At 40.8% G+C, this 20,799-nt stretch overlaps 1 protein-coding gene across 1 annotated transcript in view; it reads right to left on the bottom strand.

Moving 5' to 3' along the window:
• ntsr1 (neurotensin receptor 1 (high affinity)) overlaps positions 1 to 20,799 on the bottom strand; it is a gene marked incomplete at both ends in the record, with an annotated part of 79,127 nt that overhangs the window by 35,391 nt on the left and 22,937 nt on the right. Inside the window, one exon of the mRNA XM_083890844.1 lies at positions 8,113 to 8,314. Coding sequence (XP_083746970.1) covers positions 8,113 to 8,314 — 202 coding nt within the window. The remainder of the gene's footprint in view (positions 1 to 8,112; positions 8,315 to 20,799) is intronic.

The following is a 20,799-nucleotide window of genomic DNA, read 5'->3' as shown; positions in this document are numbered from 1 at the left end:
TACTGGTTGTTATTTTACTTATTTACCACACTGTTCATAATGTTTATACTTTTCTGGCTGTTGTTCTTATTTATTTACATACTATATATCACACTGTTTATACTGTTATATTTTTCTTCTGACTTCTAGTTACAAATTTACATCTACAGCACATAACATACCTCTATAATCTTTCGACTACCACTACCGTTACATCTTCCTTTTTCTTTGCAGTTTTTGCACTTTTGTATTTTTTTTTTAATTTGGTTTATATTTCATTTGTTTAAATTTAGGTTTTTTTTTAGTTCAGTATTAGGAATGTCTGTCCATCTGTGTGCCTGTGCACTTTAACTGTTTCACCACGGGCAAATGAGAAACATCTTCTCGATTCCTTGTATGTCTGGTACATGTGAAGAATTGACAATAAAGCTGACTTTGACTTTGACTTTGAACACACTTCACACGTCCCATGACAACAAGCAGGGCGGTGAGGGTGGTGGCTATCAAAGTCGAAGAGCACTTCATAGGGGAGACAAGAGAAAAGGGCAGTGTGGAAGTCCGAACAACAACAGCAAAGACAGAAAAAGAAGTAGCTGCAACAACGTCGGTGGAAGGGTACGTGTGAGAAAAGGATGTAACTGAGAAGGATGCTCATACAAAATCTGAGCACCGAGTAAGGACAGCCTTGGTCAGGCCGAGGCTGAGACCGAACTAGCGTACGAAGCTGCGATGGCTGAAAGTGAACCAGCATGTGAAACTGCGACTGACCCTGGGGCAGGGTCCGGACCTGAACCAAAGCCAAAACCAGAGGTCGAGGTAGAACCAAAACCGGAGCCTGGGGTCAAGACAGAGCCTGAACCCGAGGTTGAGGCAGACTGAAGATGATGCCAAGCCAGAGGTGGATGAGAATCCCGAGCCAGAGATGACGACTGAACTGGCCGAACCCACCCTTGACGTCAATGATGATGATCTCCTGGGAACAGGTAAACATGTAAGACCTCCAGGTTCAGATGCTAAGAAGGCCGCTGACGAGACGGTGGCCTCTGCTGAGAAAGGCCCAGATGCCCTCAACCCTATTAGAGAGGTTCTCCTCAGATTCAGGGAGAGGAAGCATCTTGGTGACTAAGGGGAGAAGACAACAACCTTGTGAAGGAGACAAGCCTTTGATGATGGCCCGTATTAACTTCTAGAGGAGATAGAGGAGAAGACGGGAACTAGGATTGACCCCACTGAAGAAGAAGTGGATGTAGAGACACCAGGACTTTGGAGGCCTTGTTGTGTCCTACTGAGCCAGATTGCTGGGCAGAACAACCCCTGGGATAGTGGCAGGTGGTACAGGGTTAGAATCCTCCACCACGTGGTGTTTTCCGGATGGATCGGTCCACATACTTTTTTTTTTTAATTTACAACATTTACTTATATAACTTAATGTAACATTTAATAACAAATATTTTGGAACATTGTGAACAGATTTGAACATAAATAAATAAATAACCAAAGATTTTTTCTCTTTTCTGTAACAAAACTATACTGTTGATAAATACAAAGTAAATGATCAATCAGACTGGGATTTGTCCCCAAAGCATGCTGGGAATTGTAGTTCTTCATTAAAAGTGATTTTGTTCCAGTGGAAATAATGACAAACAGCAAAAGTAAGACAACATTTCCGCTTGTATTGCTTGAAAGTCAGTTGTTGTTTTGCTCTTATTTTGGGGCTGGATCCGTGAATCTTGGTCATAGAGTGATAAACATGGACAGTGAGGACAGCCTCTTCACTCGCACCCTGCTCCAGACAGAGCAGCTGCTGCTGATGAGCTGCTGCCTGCCTGGTGTAGCTTGATAAATCAGCGAAAGTGCAGCATGATAAATCAGTGAAAATTAAAAGTCCTCCAAAAACGTTTTTAAATCAAGGATGCACACCATTGGGCCATGCTCAACCCATATCCAAAGTCTTTGAGCAATCTGACTAAAGGTCAGCCTGTGACAGACACACAGACACACAGACAGACAGACGCAACTTGCTTTATAGATAGATGGATTACTGGCTGGATTATTGTAATTTAGTGTACCTGGGTTTATACCAGTCATATGTCAATTGACTCCAGAATGCCGGTGAGGAGAGACCATCACACCTGGCTCCTCCCTCCACTGGCTTCCTATTTGTTTTTATGACTGATTTTAATGTTTTATTGCTGGCTTTTTAAAGCTCTTAATGCTTTGGCACAATCATTGAACCCCTTCATTTTCACACCCCATCCTGAGCTCTGAGGTTTAATAACAGGTTGCTTTTAGCTGTGCCAGAAACCTGACTACAAACTTTGGAAAAATTTACACATTGAAATGATATCTGCCTGCCACCATCGGATTTTAAATCAGATTTAATGACCCACCTCTTCTCCTTGGCCTTCACATCAGGATGTGAATAGTCAACCTGGACACTTCTATCTAGATTTGTACCATTTTATTATTTTACTGTTTTTACCATTTGTATGTTATACCTTGTTGCTGTGCCTTTAACTCTGTAAATCACTTTGTTCACCTTTGGTTGTTTTTAAATATGCTCGAAAAATAAAGTTCACTTGACTTGTCTTTTCTAACAGAACGTGACCCGAGCAACAATGTTCTCCCTCTCTTTTGCTGCTGCAGCGGTGTTACACTTTCTTCTAAAACATTCTCAAACTCACCGTATGAGCGTTTCCCCCACGCCTGTCTATACTCGCTTAGAGTCTGTCCAAGATCAGTTTGGAACAACAATAAAACAATTCCAACAAGATGTGTGTGGAATAGCACCTATTAAATGCTGGAAAGTCTCTTTGTGCAAAAGCGAAACTTGGCTGCAAACAACGCAGATTACGAACTCCCCGCGACAGATTTCTCTTCTCTCCCTCTCTGAGCAGTTAACTAAAGAGATCAGCTCATCTGATGCATCTGTCTTGAAAATACATTTTTGTGGCATGGAACACATTTGCAGGGTCTTCCACCATTTGCATTTTCTAATCTACCAGCCTTGCACATTCACAAGGAATAAATTATATACTTATCTACCATTAACTACCATTAATCTAATAACAGGGTTTTGGCACGTCCTTATGTTAGAGTAAGAAGGGACTTTGCTTTATTCCAGCATTTCAACATTCATTAATGGAAGCTGGAGGTAAATTTGTGGTGTCAGTTAGAGTATATAATGCAGTCACATTTGTCCCACATGGTAACCATTCATTTGGAGGGCAACATTAACTTGTCAGATCATTATAACACATCTGACAATTATTTAAATGTTTATAATAATCAAGGCTGCTACAACAGCTGCATAGCAATAGAAGACCAACTAGAAATAAAGAATAAAGACATCAAAAGCACCAAAAAATGTGTGCCAGAGAGACAGTTCTCATCGAGATATACGACAATCCACTTTGTATTTTCAAAAGTTAATTTGAGTCAAATTACAGTTGTCACAATGTTTACTCCTCAGTTTGGCAAAAAAGCCAAAACAAAGAAAAGCAGACTTTCTTCCGAAAACAAATCAGAGAGAAGTATCGTGTTTGTTTGTGAATAAAATGATGATCAGCTACAGCTCGTGGATTGTTCCCATTTGATTCACCACTACATCACTGACAATGATAATGATGATTAATATTGTGGTTTCAAGTATTTTCTACATTTGATTGAAGTGGGAGTTTAATGGATTTGACTTATAAAAGTCCTGAAATTTTCCGTCTGTGTATGTATGTGAGGAGATTGATATGCATTGAAACGTTCATAGTTACTGTTGCTAGGTCCATCAAGCTTTCTGAGCCAACATTCAGGATATCAACCCTAACCCTAACCCAGCAACAAAATCACATTAAAAGTAAAAAAATAATAAAATAAAGCTTGCACCACCGGGTGATAATAAATAACAAAAACATTAAGGAACAGCACTCATGTTTGCATGCATGTTAAAAGTCAGATTTTAGTCAGATTATTAGATTTTGTCAATGTCATGTAAACACATCAGTCGGAGAGCACTTTACGCGGTATAAATTGGGCTTACTGGGCTACTGGGAAGTCATAAAGCCTGAACTCAAGCCTGGACTTAAAATGGTGGTCAAAAAGGCCTCAGAGACCACATGGTTGAGAACAAAGAGGAGAGGCCACCCCACCAGGAGGTCCAGTTTGTGAGGGACTCCTTCCCCACAAACCATTGCGGCATATGATGTCCACGGCAGGCAGCCGTTCACCCATTGGTGGAGATTCTTGGGGGTCGTACCCCCAGGAGAAGCCTTTAAAAGCTCAAACAGACTCCTCCTCTGCCTCTTCCACCATATTTCTTAGCATGAGCGAACCTATGTGTATAAGGAGAGGAACACCCTGAAGATCTACATCCTTGCTGGCTGAGCTGTGAAGATTCTTCTTTTGTCCATTCCTACCCCATTTTTGGTTTTACCCCCTTTTGTTTTCTTTTATTTTTGATCAGAGACTCCGTGAATAACTCCCTGTGAGTTATTCCCCGTTATTCCTGCAGAAGAGGATTGTGATTTGCACACGGTCCTAACTACCGTCGACCAGCTGTCCCTGTCGTGAGTCGGTGGACCACGTATTACACAGCTCCAGAGTCGCGCAACAAGACGCCCGCTCTCTTCTCCAATACTGACTGAAGGACGGATTTGTACCGCGTGAAGCGGCAACAGCAGAACCCCCCTCTTACTCGCCAGAAGACGACTCACAGTAAGCAGTGATTGTGTCTGGGCAAATAGCTTATTTAGAGCTTATTATAAACACGGGATTACACCCCGGTAGTTTCATTGTTTATGTGCTTTTATTTTCTTTCATCGCCACCGTGTGCGTCTCACGCGCAGCGGCGATCGTAATAGAAGTCTTAATTTGACCAGTAAAACGGCATATTTACTGGACAAACTCCAGCTAAATCTGTGTGGTTGAATTAGGCTCCTATTCCTCCTACGTGTCTCCCCTCTATTGCGGTGGATTGTCCCTGTGTATCGCGATCCTGTGTCCTCAACACAGCCCGTTTAAGCCGGTCATTGCCGGATAAACTGCGTGATCTACAGAAGTTTTCTGATCAGACACGTCCCCTTTGTCTACCTCACTTCCTTTTAAATTTTCCGCATCACCGCTGACTCCATTTCCACCTTCAACTCTTCTCTTTTACCCAGCGCTGGTGAAAGACGGAAGAGCTGAGTGGCGAAATCAGAGCACGAGCGCCATCTCGCGTTGCCCCTCGGTAACCGCTAGTGACGCCATTTTTAAGTGACGTAGCGGCCACTTTTAGTAAACCGGAAGTAGGAGGAGCGTCGCCGTGACAACCGTCACGTCAGAGACCCTCCTTCTTGTTTACATTTTGGCTTTGTTTGTTTACTTCCTGTTTCCCCAACGTAACCAGCTGCCAAAGTGACATGCCCCCCCTTTTTGTCACACACACACACATTTCTGCACTCATATCTATGCCCCTTTCCTGCACATTTCAACATTTTTATCAATAGTTATTTAGATTAGATTAGAGGATTGATGTTTGTTTGTTGTTATTGATCAATTTAATACTTCAATAAATGTTTAACCTTTATTTTTAAAGTACTGTTTCTGTCTTTTGTGCTTGCTTGTTTGTGTAATTGAAAGAAGCCAGTGTACGACCTCACACCTTCCTTGTTAATTATTAATTAATATTAATATACTTACTATTAATTAGTGATAACTGATAGTCAAGAGACACTTGAAGGTCGTTAAGTGACAGTCCTTCTGTCATTCTCCTCACCTTGAGAGGAGTAGTGCCCCGTTTTTAAGAAAATGAATGACAAAATTAATTATTAAAATAATGAATCATTTGTATTAATATTTTCTCACCAATTTCAAAGTTGAATCACAACACAGGTAATACCTTGGTATAATCTCATGGGGATACCTCATTTTGATCATGTTTTACATTGTGTTTATAAGTAAATATGAAGTGGCTGTTTGACTGTACAGTCGTTTTATCCCCAACATAATGATGTTTTCACACATAAATGACTTCTCATTTATATCATGTTCAAGTGCTCTGCATCTCCGACTTTGTATATAAAAAAAACTCCTGTTTGCAAAAAAACGCAGCACAACACACAATTTCTGCTGGGATGTGAGAGCATGACTTCTGTTGGTAATGTTGGAAATGTAAGGACGGATTAGGTTGTGTATGTAAATGATTAACTGTGACGTGAAACAGTACCGCTCAAAAAGAAGAGAAGTGTCTGTAAATGCAAGAACATCTATGCGTGGTCTAATAATCATCTCCTGATGAATATTGAATTCTCTGCGCAGTAATGCTGCACCTTCATCCACAGGATCACTGTCAAAAGGACATGCCATGGTCGTGCAAATAGTCGCCACCTAATATAACTTCTAATTATATTAGGTTCTCGGCAGAACAGACGGGAGAACTATACTACGCCAAAACTCGCCTGCTGACTGAATGAATGAGGAAATCAAATACCGTGTGCGGCTGAAAGAGGGCAGAGACAGAGAGAAACTCAAGGTTTGTTGAGAAAAACCTGCTCCCGACCAGATTAGTTTCAAAGAGCATGTTACCATGGTAACTGACCGAGAGCTTAAGTTACCTCTCTCTGTGAAACAGGCTAGAGTTACTCCTTTTTCTCTGGTTTGACTTACCTCCCTCAGTTTCCCTCATTTCAGGGTTAACAGACTCAGAGTTTTCACTAAACCTGCTTTGTGAAACGGGCCCCAGGACACACGATTACTCCTGCATGTATACACTTAGTCAGACTGCGGAGTTCGACTTGGCCTTCTGCACATGCACCAATATTACCTCACCGCTTTTTGGCTCGGAAGTAGAAGGAGATGTCGTATAAACTGCTTTGGCGTCTCTCTTCAGACAACAGAAACCACAAGAACCATGCTCCATGCCATTTGTTTCACAATCATGATATAAAGCAGGTTCGAAACATAGAGAACCATACCACCATCCATCTCACAGACAAACCTTTTGAGGGTTTTACCTATGAGTATGAGGACGTCCACTAAGTTCTATCAACAGCCTACACTTTTCAGGATTTGACTGTGGATTTTGGAAAAAAAAACATAAATTGCTTCCATCACCATCTATTAGTCCACAAAAAAAACTTGCCACACTGCAATAGGCTGGTCTATATTCAAGAGGCGGGCCTTAGAAAAAGGTAAAATAGGGAGTAGGGCATGGCATCGCATTAGTGACTCAACGTCATGCTGTCCACCAGCCTTAGGCAATCTGCCGAATCCTCCCAAAACTAACTAATGTTCTGCTGTTAAACCTGGGGTCTAGAAGTCTGGGAAAGCTATAGCAATAGAAGCTTAAAGCAGTAAATACCTCAAATAAATAAGACTCTGTATCATTACAAATCTTTACCATCGCAGGATCATTTAAAGGGCTCTTGGGACTTTGTCCATGTCGGACAAAGGCCTATGACCAGCTTCCTCTGGGGATATCGTAGGGGTCAGTGCAGGAATCCAGGACCGTGACTATCAACCATCTGGCCAATGATTTGTGAAAGAGATGTATCTTTGTTCTCGGCAAGAAAACAGTCCTGTTCCCTCTGGATATAAGCCTTCCCCAGAGTCTTCCTTCATCACAAATTCTGTATGTGATTTTAATGCATGGCTCAGAGCATGCTGAAGAGATTATACATCTCATTTAGGCTGTGAACGCATGAAAATGTTGTTGGGAAGAGGAACGTAAGGACAATTGAACTTGACCTACTGCCACTTTCACTCAAGTGACAGGAAATGTATGGACATGTTATGGAGGTGCACTTCACAGCAACCAAATTTCACTGGTGGAAATAGCTCACTAACGCCAAGTTCCCATGTCAAATCACAGTTCAGCCTAGCATTTCTTGTCATTTTGTGATCAGATTGTTGACCTAACTTTACAACACAATCAGGTCAAGGTCAGGTCAATCAAATAAGTTCCATCTTTGAACCTCTCATGGTACGGTGTAGGACAACCATGTAGGAGCCAAGATCAAAGAAATTGCCACGATTATAACACACTGAGCATCTTTCATTTGACACAACCCAAAATCATACCCTGTACTTCAGTTGATTCACTGACGCTCATATGAACTTTGAATTGTGTAGGTACTTTTGTGTGTGTATGTGAATACTTACTGAGAACAAGAACTCCATGGCGAAGTGACTGAGCACGGTTAGGCTCCACAGTGACGTTGAGCGTGGTGGGATTTCCTCCGACGATGCAAACTCGGTTGTCTTGCTCTGCCTCACGGAACATCCGCAGCAGCTGATTCGCTATGACCCCATTCAGCACAGATATGGCCACCATGGGAACCACGAAGGACAGAAATGCATTTACCTGTTTAGGGAGAGAGAGGCATAAAAGTAATTTAATTAAGACAGTCAACAGACACTGATCAAGATCGGAAAAACTGTTTTCCAAATCAAAGAATGTAAGAATTTCCAGTGTTTTTATCTCAATGTTTTATTCTCGCCCTAATACTACAAAATGAATTCAAAGTTAAGGAACAAGTGCAAATTAAACTGAAGTGATCAAATTGCCACAAATTTGAGCTGAATTTACAAAAGATGTGACACAATATGTGTATCTCTCAACTACTATGAGGAATGCACTGGGGCAAACAGCTGTTGGTGCTACTTGTCTCTCATGTTTATCTCCACCTCATTGTTTTTGTCTCAGGCTGTTTGAATTGTCAAATGCCTGGCACTATTTACAGGCCTGTTATTTCCACTGCAGTTTATTTGCGTGACTGTGTGCCAAAATCAGGTGGACGGAAATGCATGGGCAGAAATTGCCGGTTGAAAACAGGTGAAAATCAGAGCTACAGCTAATGATTATCGTCATTGTCTTGATTGTTTCATTACCCACAGCCTGAGAGCAGAGCTGAGAGATAGGATTATTTTTTCTTATTGTTCTGGCTGTATTCCCAAAGACCTTTACGAAACATTTGGTGAAAAGTTTCGTATTTAAAAAATAAATAAAAGTATTTATAAACTGTTCAGATAATTAACCCTTCTACTATTCCTTGAACTTTCTCTTATTTCAGTGTTCACAGATTAGTGTGACCACTGTATTTCAACATATCTTATATTCAAGGTCCAGTGTAGAAATGTTGGGTGAAATTATGTTAATTTGACAAAAAAAATTTAATATTGAATAATTGTGTACAACCACCTGAATGTATGACATTTTATATATTTATTATATATCATTAACCAAGAATGAGATTTTATAATCATATCCAGAGCTCGGTCAGCTCTATAGAGGCCATCAGGCTAAATGAAGGCTACACAGGTTTTACTAAATTTCATACGCTTTGCCTTTAAAACCACAAATTGTCTCAAGCATATATTGTGACATGTTGCTGAGGTGAGGACCTGAGAGTTGTTGTGGCAGCATTTTCTGGAACTTCAGTTGCTTTCCCAGGTCAACTCTGAGTACCCAATCTTGTGATGTTGCCAGTGGAGGTGGTTCTGGCTGCAACTGGTGGCTTCTCCCTGGCCCTCACAAAAGCAATGCTCCTCTTTACTGGGTGGCGACACTTGCATTTGTCAATTCCACTGCAAATGGTGTTCGCTAAGGTCCTCGAGACCTGGCCAGCGTTAGTGCCCGTCGCCCAGGCCTTTTGGACAGCAGCTCGGAATGTGCTCCAGGGTCCCTCTCCTCTGGCACAGAGTGCAGGCTTTACGCTCTAACCCTGGATTTCCACTGGACGTGTTACAGCCGCGGCACGTCAGCGGCGAGGTCGCTTGCAAATAGCAAATAGCTTCCATTCTAATCAATGAGAGCATTTCCACCAGACGTGCTGCGGAACGTCTCAGCAGCGTCCCAGAAGTGGCTCGCCTTGCCTTGCCGCTTTCGATAGGTAGAAGTTCTATTTGAACCACGTAAATTTCAACAGAGCAGATCGCCCCAGACAGGAAGTCCGACACAGACTCAAAGTAAAACACTTCCGCCCCCCTTTCAAAATAAAACACAATACGCAGGTCAAATAGCCTATCACAACTTCACATCAACATTACGTCGTGACCAGGTCAACAGTCAATTAATCAGAGCATCTCGGAGACTCATAATGTACGACTGATTGTTGAAGTGGAGAAACGTAAGAAATCATTTATGACACCAGATCAACAGTTCTTCCACATCGTAGAATGAAAGAAGCTGTGTTGTTGCGTCCGTTTGAGATTATCGTGTGATCTTCTGTGAATACCGCTGGCACCCAATGCTTGCTCCCATCTCATCCAGGCTCCCTGCTGCCGCATTCCAACTATTCGGCTGGACCACTCCTCCTCCACTGATGCTGGCACCTCTTCCTGGACCAGTGCTCTCCTGACCTTCCCCTTTGCTTTGCTTTCATAGCAAGGTGTTGTACTTCTACCTAGGCCCGCTCTGCCCCAAGTCACTGCTCCCACAAGTTTTCTGTGCCACAGCAAAGATTCAGCCACATCTACAGCCTCTGCTGCCACTCTGCTGCCACTTCTGACCTGTCCGGACTTCGATCGCAGCCTCAGAGACCTTGTGATCAGAGGACTCTCGGTATAGCAGCACCTCCCTTGTACGCCTCACCATGAACACCTCATTCAGGCTGCCGATGGGGAGCCTCAGGATGTTGCTCTATCCATAAAGGGTGATGCTGGCTCAAGCCACCTCCGCAGGTATCAACTGACTCTCCTCTCAAAGTGAAGTGAACATGAAATGGATGTAAGTGAGTTGGGAACATCTTATAGCACTTATTATTGACTAGGAGTTGAATAAACTACTCAAAATTCTTTGAAAGTGGTGATCAGCAATTGTATTTGTTCAGATGCTCAGTGTGAAGGATATCAGCAAGTCTTGAGGCTCTGAGAAAAACACATTGTTTATTCTAATAATTTCAAATGGCATTTGCAACTACAACAGATTTCCTCACAGAAGAACCAAATAAGGGACATGTCTTTTAGAACAGCGAACCTACAAAAAAACAAACACAACAGTGGGATACTGTACACCGACTTTCCATGCTGCTGTTATTGTCAGCAAGCAGTGGCAGGCAGTGAGTCACTGTGACTCACACATAGTAATGGCAGCTTCACTCGATGGCAGAAACACAAATTGGTCACCAGATTTGCCTGAACATACAGCCTTCATGTGGACATTCATATTCGTTTTGCGTCACATTTTTTTCCCTCACCCTCTTAGTCAAAGGGAATCTATGTCGCGGTGAAAAACAGTGGTGAACACATGTAAATAATATGCATGATGTGTTCCAAAAAAAGGGAATGTGATGAATTGGAAAATCGATTAGATGATTCAAAAAGGAAAAAAAAAATCTTAAGTAGCATTGGACACCCGGTAAGAGATAGAGAGATGACACTAGTGGGAAAAATGTGACGCAAGAGAAACGTGGAAAAATATAATAGTGCGAGAAAAAGTGAGACAGTACATTTTTATGCTTTTAAGGGAAAACCTTTTTGCAACCAAGATAAATCCTTCTTTCATTACAATAATTTAGAACACACACTATGACAAAAGGGATATTTTTTGCAATAGCATTTCATGAGCGACAAATTTGATCAAATGGATGTTTTTTTTGCGAGAATCATTTCTTTCACACTCCTGATCAAAACAATACGAAGAGGGAAGATAAATAAAGTGAGGAGTGAAGATTAATCACTAGAGTGAGATAAATATATATATATATATATATATAGAGAGAGAGAGAGAAAGTGCTGCTAGACATGAGTTACGACATATGAATTTCTAACTACAGCTCACATGAAGAAATAAAGTATATATGATTTACAGAAAGTTTGCAAGAACTAGGCATGTGCATACATTTAGGCACCCTTGTTATTTTATTGATTTCAATACCTTTAGCACTAATTATTGGAACTCAACATTGGTTGGTGACCCTTGACCTCCATACACAGATGAATCCAATCATTAGAAAGGGTATTTAAGGAGGCCAACTGTAAGTGTTTCTCCTCTTTGCATCTTCCCTGAAGAGTGGCAACATGGGAGCCTCAAAACAACTCTCAAATGACCTGAAAATAATGATTGTTCAATATCATGGTTTAGGAGAAGGATACAGAAAGCTATCTCAGAGATTTAAGCTCTCAGTTTCATGTGTGAGGAACATTGTGAGGAATTGGAAGACTACAGGCACAGTTCTAGTTAAGGCCCGAAGTGGCAGACCAAGAAAAATCTCAGATAAGCAGAGGCGAAGGATGCTGAGAACAGTCACAGTCAACCCACAGACCAGCTCCAAAGACCTACAATCTTGCTGCACATGGTGTCATTGTGCATCGTTCAACTATTCAGTGCACTTTACACAAGAAGAGTAATGCAGAAAAAGCCTTTTCTCTGCACCCGCCACAAACAGAGTCGCTTGAGGTATGCTAAAGCACATTTGGACAAGACAGCTTCTTTTTGGATTGCTGTGGTGCTGTGGACTGATTAAACTAAAATAGAGCAGATTTGTATGGCGAAAAAAGAACACAGCATTCCAAGAAAAACACTTGCTACCTACAGTAAAATTTGGTGGCGGTTCCATCATGCTGTGGGGCTGTGAGCCAGTGCAGGGACTGGGAATCTGGTTAAAGCTGGGTTATGTCTGGAAAAGGAGGATGAACAATGTTTTTCTTTTCTTATGCACATGCCTAATTTTGTTTAAATAATTTTTGCAGACTTTTTGTAAATCATATAAACTTTATTTCACTTCTCAAATATCCCTGTGCCTGTCTCCTATATGATATATGTAACAGAAATTTATCATTCAAACAACCAATGATTTGAAAAGGAAAATCATGAAAATTCACAAGGGTGTCCAACAATGTTCCCACAACTTTTGCATACCACTGTACATGTGGTTAAGCACTGATTGCATTCTGATCACAGAAAATGCATTTTAATGCTAGGTGTAAATATTCCATTAAATAACCCCGGACTGCTCTGTCTTCCCATTTTATGGCTACACTTAACTTGACAAGTTTTAGAGGCTAAGCAAAATGTATAAAAATTTTGATAACAAAAACAAACTATTTGTAATAATTGGCTGATTAACAAATAAGTGTCGGCCGATGCTGATTGCTAAAAAAAAGTGCAAATGTTGATAAATAAATTGGCCAATCAATGTGTTACGTTTACTGGTGAAGAGAAGAGGAAGTATGTATGAATGAGTGAGGTGGTCATTTGTGTGGATATTTTCTTGTTGCAACAGATTTTACATTTGTTTCTCCTAAGAACATCTACTACTACACGCACATTTGCAGCTCTGCTGTTTTTCTTGTGGATAATCATGGATGAAAAATGTTAATGGCTTTAATGAACAGCCTGGATGACTTCAGAGGGTCCCCTGTCTCCAGGTCATTGATGACTAATTAGAGTTGAAGTACAGCAGAGGGAAAAGCAACAAGGCAAACGCTGATTTAACAGTGAGACAAAATCCCCATCTCTACATCGAAAGGAATAAAAAAAAAAAAATAGATGAAAAGCGGCCAAAAAAGTGACAAAGCTTGCTGCTGATAATTGGGACAGAAATGAAGATATTAGTGATGGTTGAGTGGAGGAGGAAAGGGCGACACACTGGGAAAATAACAAAAGGTTATGACTCTGGTTAAGTTTTGAAGGTGTTAGATCAAAAAATATGAAAATGAAAATGTTCTTTGCCTTCACAAGTTAAATTACAAAGAGCTTCCATCACTGACCTCTGCCAGAGCTTCTGCTACAGTACAATGAAGATATTGACAGCCCATGTTTCTCCTTTATCATTTTTTGGAACATCACAATTGGCTTTTTGTAGAACGTGCCTGTTCAAGCTTAGTGAAGGAGAAAAATCCATCCGGTCTTATTTGTGGACAAAGATCTCTATCAGTGTTCTCAATGGTACTCCATGCAGTACCATTGCCACTTTTATGAAAGGGAGCATGTGCATTTGTTAGTGATGGCTCTGAAATCACTGTTGTGTCTCATACCAATACCAATATCCCAACCTTGAATTGAACCAGAATAATTTTTAGATTTCTTGGCTTGTACACAACCATTTAAAATAGTATAAAACATATGTATGGGTAGTATATTCAATCTCTGCCAATAAATTAGACATAGAGGGACTCATCAACTTTCTCTTGGTGTTGGTAATATGAAGCAGAGGATACACGCAACCTGAAGGACTCTTCTGGTTGGTCTTTCAGCAAAACTGTGTGGCAGGCAGGGCTTTGATCTGGGACATAAACAAGAACAAAAAATAACCCCAACAATATTAATGGGGAATGACAGGCTCTGCTCGTCAGCGGGTTGATACCATCATTATATGGAAGGGTGAGGGGCATCTCAGAAGCAGCAGGGAGAGTAAGACCACTTACAACTGAGGGTGGGAAGAAAAAAACAGAGGTGCTTGAAACTCTTTGATCATGACAATGACCAGTTCTTGAATGGTCCATCAGCCTAGACTTAAACCTCATTGAATGTGTGTGTGTGTGTGTGTGTGGGGGGGGGGGGGGGTCTAAAGATGGCAGTTTCATTATAATGCTTACCAACTAATCTGAGAAGGCCTGAGATTATCTGTGAGGGAGAATCCGAAGAAAAGGTGGTTATCTAATCACCTAAACAAGCGGCTACCAGCTGTTCTGAGGAGCGTGTTTGATTTACGACAGAGCCTTTCATCCAAAATAGATTAGTGTCCTGTAAGGGATAGTCATTTTCTTAATGCATGAGGTGCAGGTGATGGCACATAGCTGCTGTATGGCCTTCTGACTCAAGCTTGGCTCCTGAGCTCTAGCTCATGGACCTTTGAACTTCCACATTTCACTCACTGCTTTGGAGGATCCAAGTCAATCTCCTGGGAAAGAGTTTAAGACTGAATGATAATGCAATTTCCAGTGCCAATATTTAATGGTAGTCCTCTGCAGTAGCAGATCATTGATTTCTTGTCAACTGAAAGCAAGGACTCAGAGAGACAGGGGTTGAGTACTTTCCAGCCTTTTACATAAAATGTCCATTATAAAGTATTTATAATTATACTACCCATACGTATGTTTGAATAACTGTAAAGGTGATTTCACAGTAATTTTCTCCTTTTTCTCCCCAGCAGAAGACAATGGTCTATCATTCCCCTACATGACCCTTTATACTGTGTGGCCACCATATGACATTGACATTCATAACTACTTTTAAATAAGAGTTTTCTTCAAAAATAAGCCAAAGCGTTGAGTTTTACTGGGTTCCATATTTTCCGTCATACCATAACACTCCCATGTCTCAATGGGAGACATTTCTCTTGTTCACATTGTTCTGTTTAATTTTCAACTTGTCTGTTTCTGTGTGCAAAATAACTTGTAGTGCATTGTTATCAACTGGAATTACTCGAGTCTGAGATATGTTTGCATTTCTGCCTTTACAAGTGGAATGTGGTGAACTTGTGGGGGGATGTCACTTCCGATCTAAATGTATTGCAGCATTTACTTTAGGCCACCAGCTTGTGCCATCATATTTATAAAAGGAGCTTCACTGAACAAACCAGCTTAAGAAAAAAATTTAGGAAAAGGTAGAGTGGAGAGAAAGTGAAAGTTGTGAACATTGTGCACAGTTCCTTTGAAAGAGGAGTTGCACTCTGCAGTCTCTCCATTGAATGTCAGTAATTCTTACACAATTAACTGGGCACTATTATTATTATTTAAACAATAAGTCATGCAATAGATGTGAAAGAATGCGGTTCGTGTTAATATTTTCTCCTCGTAAAATATATTGGTAGAGGCATCATTTGAGTCTCTGCTGCCAGTATGTGTACAGTAAATGGTTTCCTTGGTTAATGGTGGATGCTTCATTCCAGATGTCTGTATGTATAGTGCTGGGAAGTATATTGTCTTCCTTGTCACTTATCATAAAGCAAAGAATTAGACTGCTCTCAGCCAAGAGACTAAAAATAAGAGATGGATCTCATATAACATTGTTACATACATCATATCAGTCAGAGAGCTCATTTAAGATCATGGCATCTGGAGTGTCATTATGTGCAATTCATTTTGTTTTTCTGTGCTGAAATGATAACCTGATTTGTCAGATCCTTTAATTAGACTACCTGTGGTTTGTCCTGCTTTTCTTTTTGGTCCACTGCCTGGTTTCTGGTGCTTCTCTCACAGCATGAGAGTGCGAACACTGTGCCATGCCTCTCTCTTCTCTTTCAAGCTCCATGAAGGGATCAGATTTTCTTCAAAGAGCTTGTCAAGAACTCAAATATTAAGTAAAAAAAACACCTCATCTGCACTTCGCCAATGTCCGATTTTTCTGTAACCCTCCAGAACAAACAATTTGTAAAGCACTCCCACTGTGCACGGTGATTAGCTGACGTGACGAGGCTACAAAAGAGACTATATATATATATATATAAATATATATATGATGATCTATCTTTGTGGTTTCGGCTAAAAACAGTTCACACAAATCCAGATATTCTGCTTTAAAAGGTCCTCTGTTTGAGAATTACTGAAGATTTGTGACATTTAATGCGAAATTGCAGAGTGCACCGTCAGGGTATGAAATATACACTCTTTGACAAAATCAAATTAGCCTCAATCACTTACCGTAAATCTTATTTGTCACACGCTTGTCCCCTCTCTGCAGTTTGCACACTGCTGCATCTGCGTTTCTCTCTCTATATATAGATACGTTTGATGTCTGATGATTTATGAGTTATGTCTAACAACATGTGAAAAACAGGAGAATGAGAAGAAACAATGCAAACAAGTGAAGTCACAGAGGTGGAAGTGTGTCCTACAGTGAGATGACGATAAAGGCAGGGAGGAAACAAGTAACTGAGTTGAAAATGCTGTTAGTAAAAAAAATAACCCTTTAACAACCCATCAACACACACACTTTGCATAAATGTAATTATGTGACGATTTGTGCTATTGGAAAAATTGCAATGGTTTTGTGAAAGCTGAGAAGCCAACGTGCAATTATCATGGTAATTTAACTGGTGCTGTTGCAGGAAGCTAGCCAATCTGAGTCTTTATCACCAGAGGAGAGTCTGAAAAAAGCCTGTACATAGTTTTCATTTCTTTGGCCTGTTTTTGTTAATTGAGGCAAAAACTCAAACAAATGTTATTTTAAATATGTTTTCTACTGTTAAAAACACACAATACCTGGTGTTTGTGTACAACTACAGTGTTTTTATTCATTAAATTGTTAATACACTATTTTAACATTACACTAGTAGCAGTACATTATAAACAACTGCCAGATATTGCAAGTTATTCTGGAAAATTGGGCAAAAGCACGTAGTGACTGGACATTTTCTGGATTTTTTATTGTGGTTAAAATAAGTACAAAAGTCCAGGTGGACATTTGGAAGTGTTAAAGCAGGGGTCTCAAACTCAAATAACATGGAGGCCACAGAGCATCTCATTTGGACAGTAGGGGGCCAATCAAGAGAAAAAAAGGAAAAAAAGCAACTATTCAGTAGGGGAGGGCGAAATGAGCTTAAAATTATATCATGATATTCCATCATGATATGACCCCAAAAATATGATGAAAGATGTCTTTCCGAATTTTAAACAAAGTATCTCTGTTAGTATGTTGGTATAGTTCACAATAAATATTTATTTATGACACTAATTTACTCAAGCTGGAAAAGTACCACCCTGATCATTTGAAAAACAACCCCCCTTCCCTCCAGTTTGCTTTGCTACAGTTGTCTTTCCAACATTAAATAAAGATTGCATTGATTAGATGAGTCGTACAGATAATCATCTGCACCACCTTTGACATGTGTAACATATTATGGTATTTTATAATTAATCATCCACATCCGTATGGTCATTAGTAATCAGAGCGTCACTGACAGCCTCCACAATGTTTATATGAGAGAAACAGAGAGACAGAGAGGGGGCAGAGTGCAACAGAAAAGATGAGGAGATTAAAGCTGTTGTTGTCAAACAGGCACAAATGAATTTGCACAAATTGCACTTGTCAGATTGAGTGTTTATGTTATTGCCAGTCTGTCATTTCTACAACTGCATTAACAGTGAGTGATGTTAGCGCTTGTTGCTAAACCTGACTTCTGTTTGGATAGTTACATACACAGCTACATATGCTTGATCCTTATGTACAATTGTTTTACTTTTTGTTTTGACTTATTTGATCATTTGGGTTGTCCTGTTTCTATTTTTGTTTATGTGTCAGTAAAGAGAGCAATGAAAAATAAAATCTAATTTGTATGGATGCTCATATTTTGGCCAATAAAACCAATGCTGACTTCCACCAGCGAATTTCTACAACTTATAAAGAGTCAAACAAAGAATTGTGTTGTCAATTTCTCCCAAAGCAGTCCTTCTCAAATAGTGGGACGGGCTCCCCTGGGGGAGCGGTGCAATGCCACGGGGGTGTGAGTGACCCCCCGGGGAACATGCCCTTTTTGCTGCACTAGAATAAAATTGATGTACTATAAATCTTTAAATCTTTTCTGTTACAGACTAAAAAACAATGTAAATGAAGTTACTATTTATTGTAAGTTGATGTATATTTTCCTTCCATCCATCCATCTTCTACCACTTATCCGAGGCCGGGTCGCGGGGGCAGCAGTCTGAGAAGGGACGCCCAGACCTCCCTCTCGCCCCAAGGCGTTCCCAGGCCAGCCGAACGACGTAGTCACTCCAGTGTGTCATGGGTCTTCCTCTGGGTCTGCTCCCGGTGGGACATGCCCGGAACACCTCCCGAGGGAGGCGTCCAGGGGGCATTCGATACAGATCCCCGGGCCACCTCAGCTGGCTCTTTTCGATGTGGAGGAGCAGCGGCTCTACTCCGAGCTCCTCCCGGGTGACAGAGCTCCTCAACCGCTGGTGGTTGCTGGACCTGAACGAGCTGTTGGAGTTGCCCACTCAGAGACTTCAGCTGTTGACTGTGACGCTCCGATGACTGCTGGAGTGCTACAGCCATGGCGGTGAGTTGTCGTTCCTGATGGTGAATGGCAGCGGCTTGTGGTGCTACTTCATGCTACAACTTCTCCATGTTGGCGTGGTTGAATGTTGGCCAGATTGTACTGTCCAGTTTATACAAACGGCAGATGTGAACCCAATTGCATGACAGACAACAACTGACTTTCAAGAAATACAAGCAGAAATGTTGTCTTACCTTTTCTGTATTTCCACCAGAACAAAACCTCTTCTAATGAAGAACTACACTTTCCAGCATTCTTTGGGAACAAATCCCGGTCTGATTGACCATTACAGAGCGACATTAGATAGTTCTGACTACAGAAAGGCGAATGTCCACACAAAATCCTTTTGACTCCCTAATGAAGTGATTCACACGCATTTGGAGACCGGGTTCTGATTCTACTGGTTTGGAGGTTCAAAACAAGCTGTCAATCACCCTAGTTGACCAAGGTAAGCCAGAGCTATGGCGCTGCGTAACTGAAGACGCTGCAGAGTCACAGAGTTGTTATTACGCACCGCACAGGGAGCATCAATTTACAGCGAGTACAGTTATCATACTTTTTTTTTTTTCAAACAAGTTCTTTTTAGATCTGTAGTGACATATAAATAAAATTAAATGGGTTTTTAATAATTTGGTACCTAAGAAATCTCAAATGGCACAGATGGTGCCACACAGTGCCAAAAGAGAGAAATCCTAGACAGATCTTTACTAAAACCTCTGTAATTTCACTCTGCTTAATTTCAGCAGCATCAGACTTTGCACAACTCGCATCCACATATTGTTACATGACCTCCATGTGTTTTCATCTTCTTCAAATATTAGATTTGCATGTGTTAGACATTGTTCGAAAGCTTAGAAATCACACAGAATCTGTAAATAACTAAAAATGTCCCTCTGCCTTACTTGTTCCCGGTTTTGCCATGGCTGGCCACAATTGTCTTCACGACCAGGTTCTTCCTTAGTGACTGAAATCATATCAGGGGTTTATTTTCTTCCAATGTTCACTTATATTTCATTTCCACTAAACATGCATCTTTCTATTTTCAAAAAACTAAACTTAAACCTGAGCACAGCAGAAAACTGTTTGCCTCTCAATCACCAACACCAGAGTAAAGTGACAGGTGAATCAAATAACCCAGCATGACCCAATATAATAAATTAAATACAACCCAGTAGTGGTTGGGGGTAAAATCACACATAAAAATGAGACATGGCTCCCACAGTGCTATTTAATGGATATTCCATTCCATGGAATATTTGCATAGGTTTAGACGTTTTTCTGTCACACAATCCAGCCCGACTCTGGTACCCCAAAGACATACCGTGCTGTACCAAACTGAACTTGATGGAAACACAGCACTTGAGATTGTTTCTCTTCCTTTCTGTCTTCCAGTCTCTCCCAACTTTAATGGTTGTAGGAATCCCTTTAATGTATTGATTTGTATTCAGAGAATCTGTAGTTGGACTTGTAACTGCTGAAGGGATGTGTGGGACATGTAGCTCCCAAAACATGAAAACATTAATGTTTTTTTCCAAAGCAGATGTTGAGCAGTTGTGATTGTCTTCCCTCTGGCAAACACGCTCAACTGGAGCATCCACTAAAAGAGACGATTGGGAATAGAAATCCCAGTTTCTGTATGTCTACAATTTGACTCAAAGGAACAGCTAATCGAAAGATTTTCTATGATACAATCAAAACAATTGAGAAAACATATGTATGACGTCATGGGTGGGTGTACGTTGTAATCGAGATTACAGGACGCTTGAGTGACTTTGAATAATGAGTGTAGCAGGCCAACGTGTCTCTTTTGATGATGCCATCTAATGATGTAGCGTCAGACTATACAATTACAGGAGATGAGAGTGAAAAAACCTCTGAGTGTCTGCAGCTCTTTCTCGCCCCCACCTTC

This window comes from Microchirus variegatus (genome assembly GCF_963457635.1).
Source record: "Microchirus variegatus genome assembly, chromosome: 6".
In the NCBI taxonomy this organism is placed as follows: domain Eukaryota; kingdom Metazoa; phylum Chordata; class Actinopteri; order Pleuronectiformes; family Soleidae; genus Microchirus; species Microchirus variegatus.
This window is presented reverse-complemented; position numbering and strand designations above follow the sequence as displayed.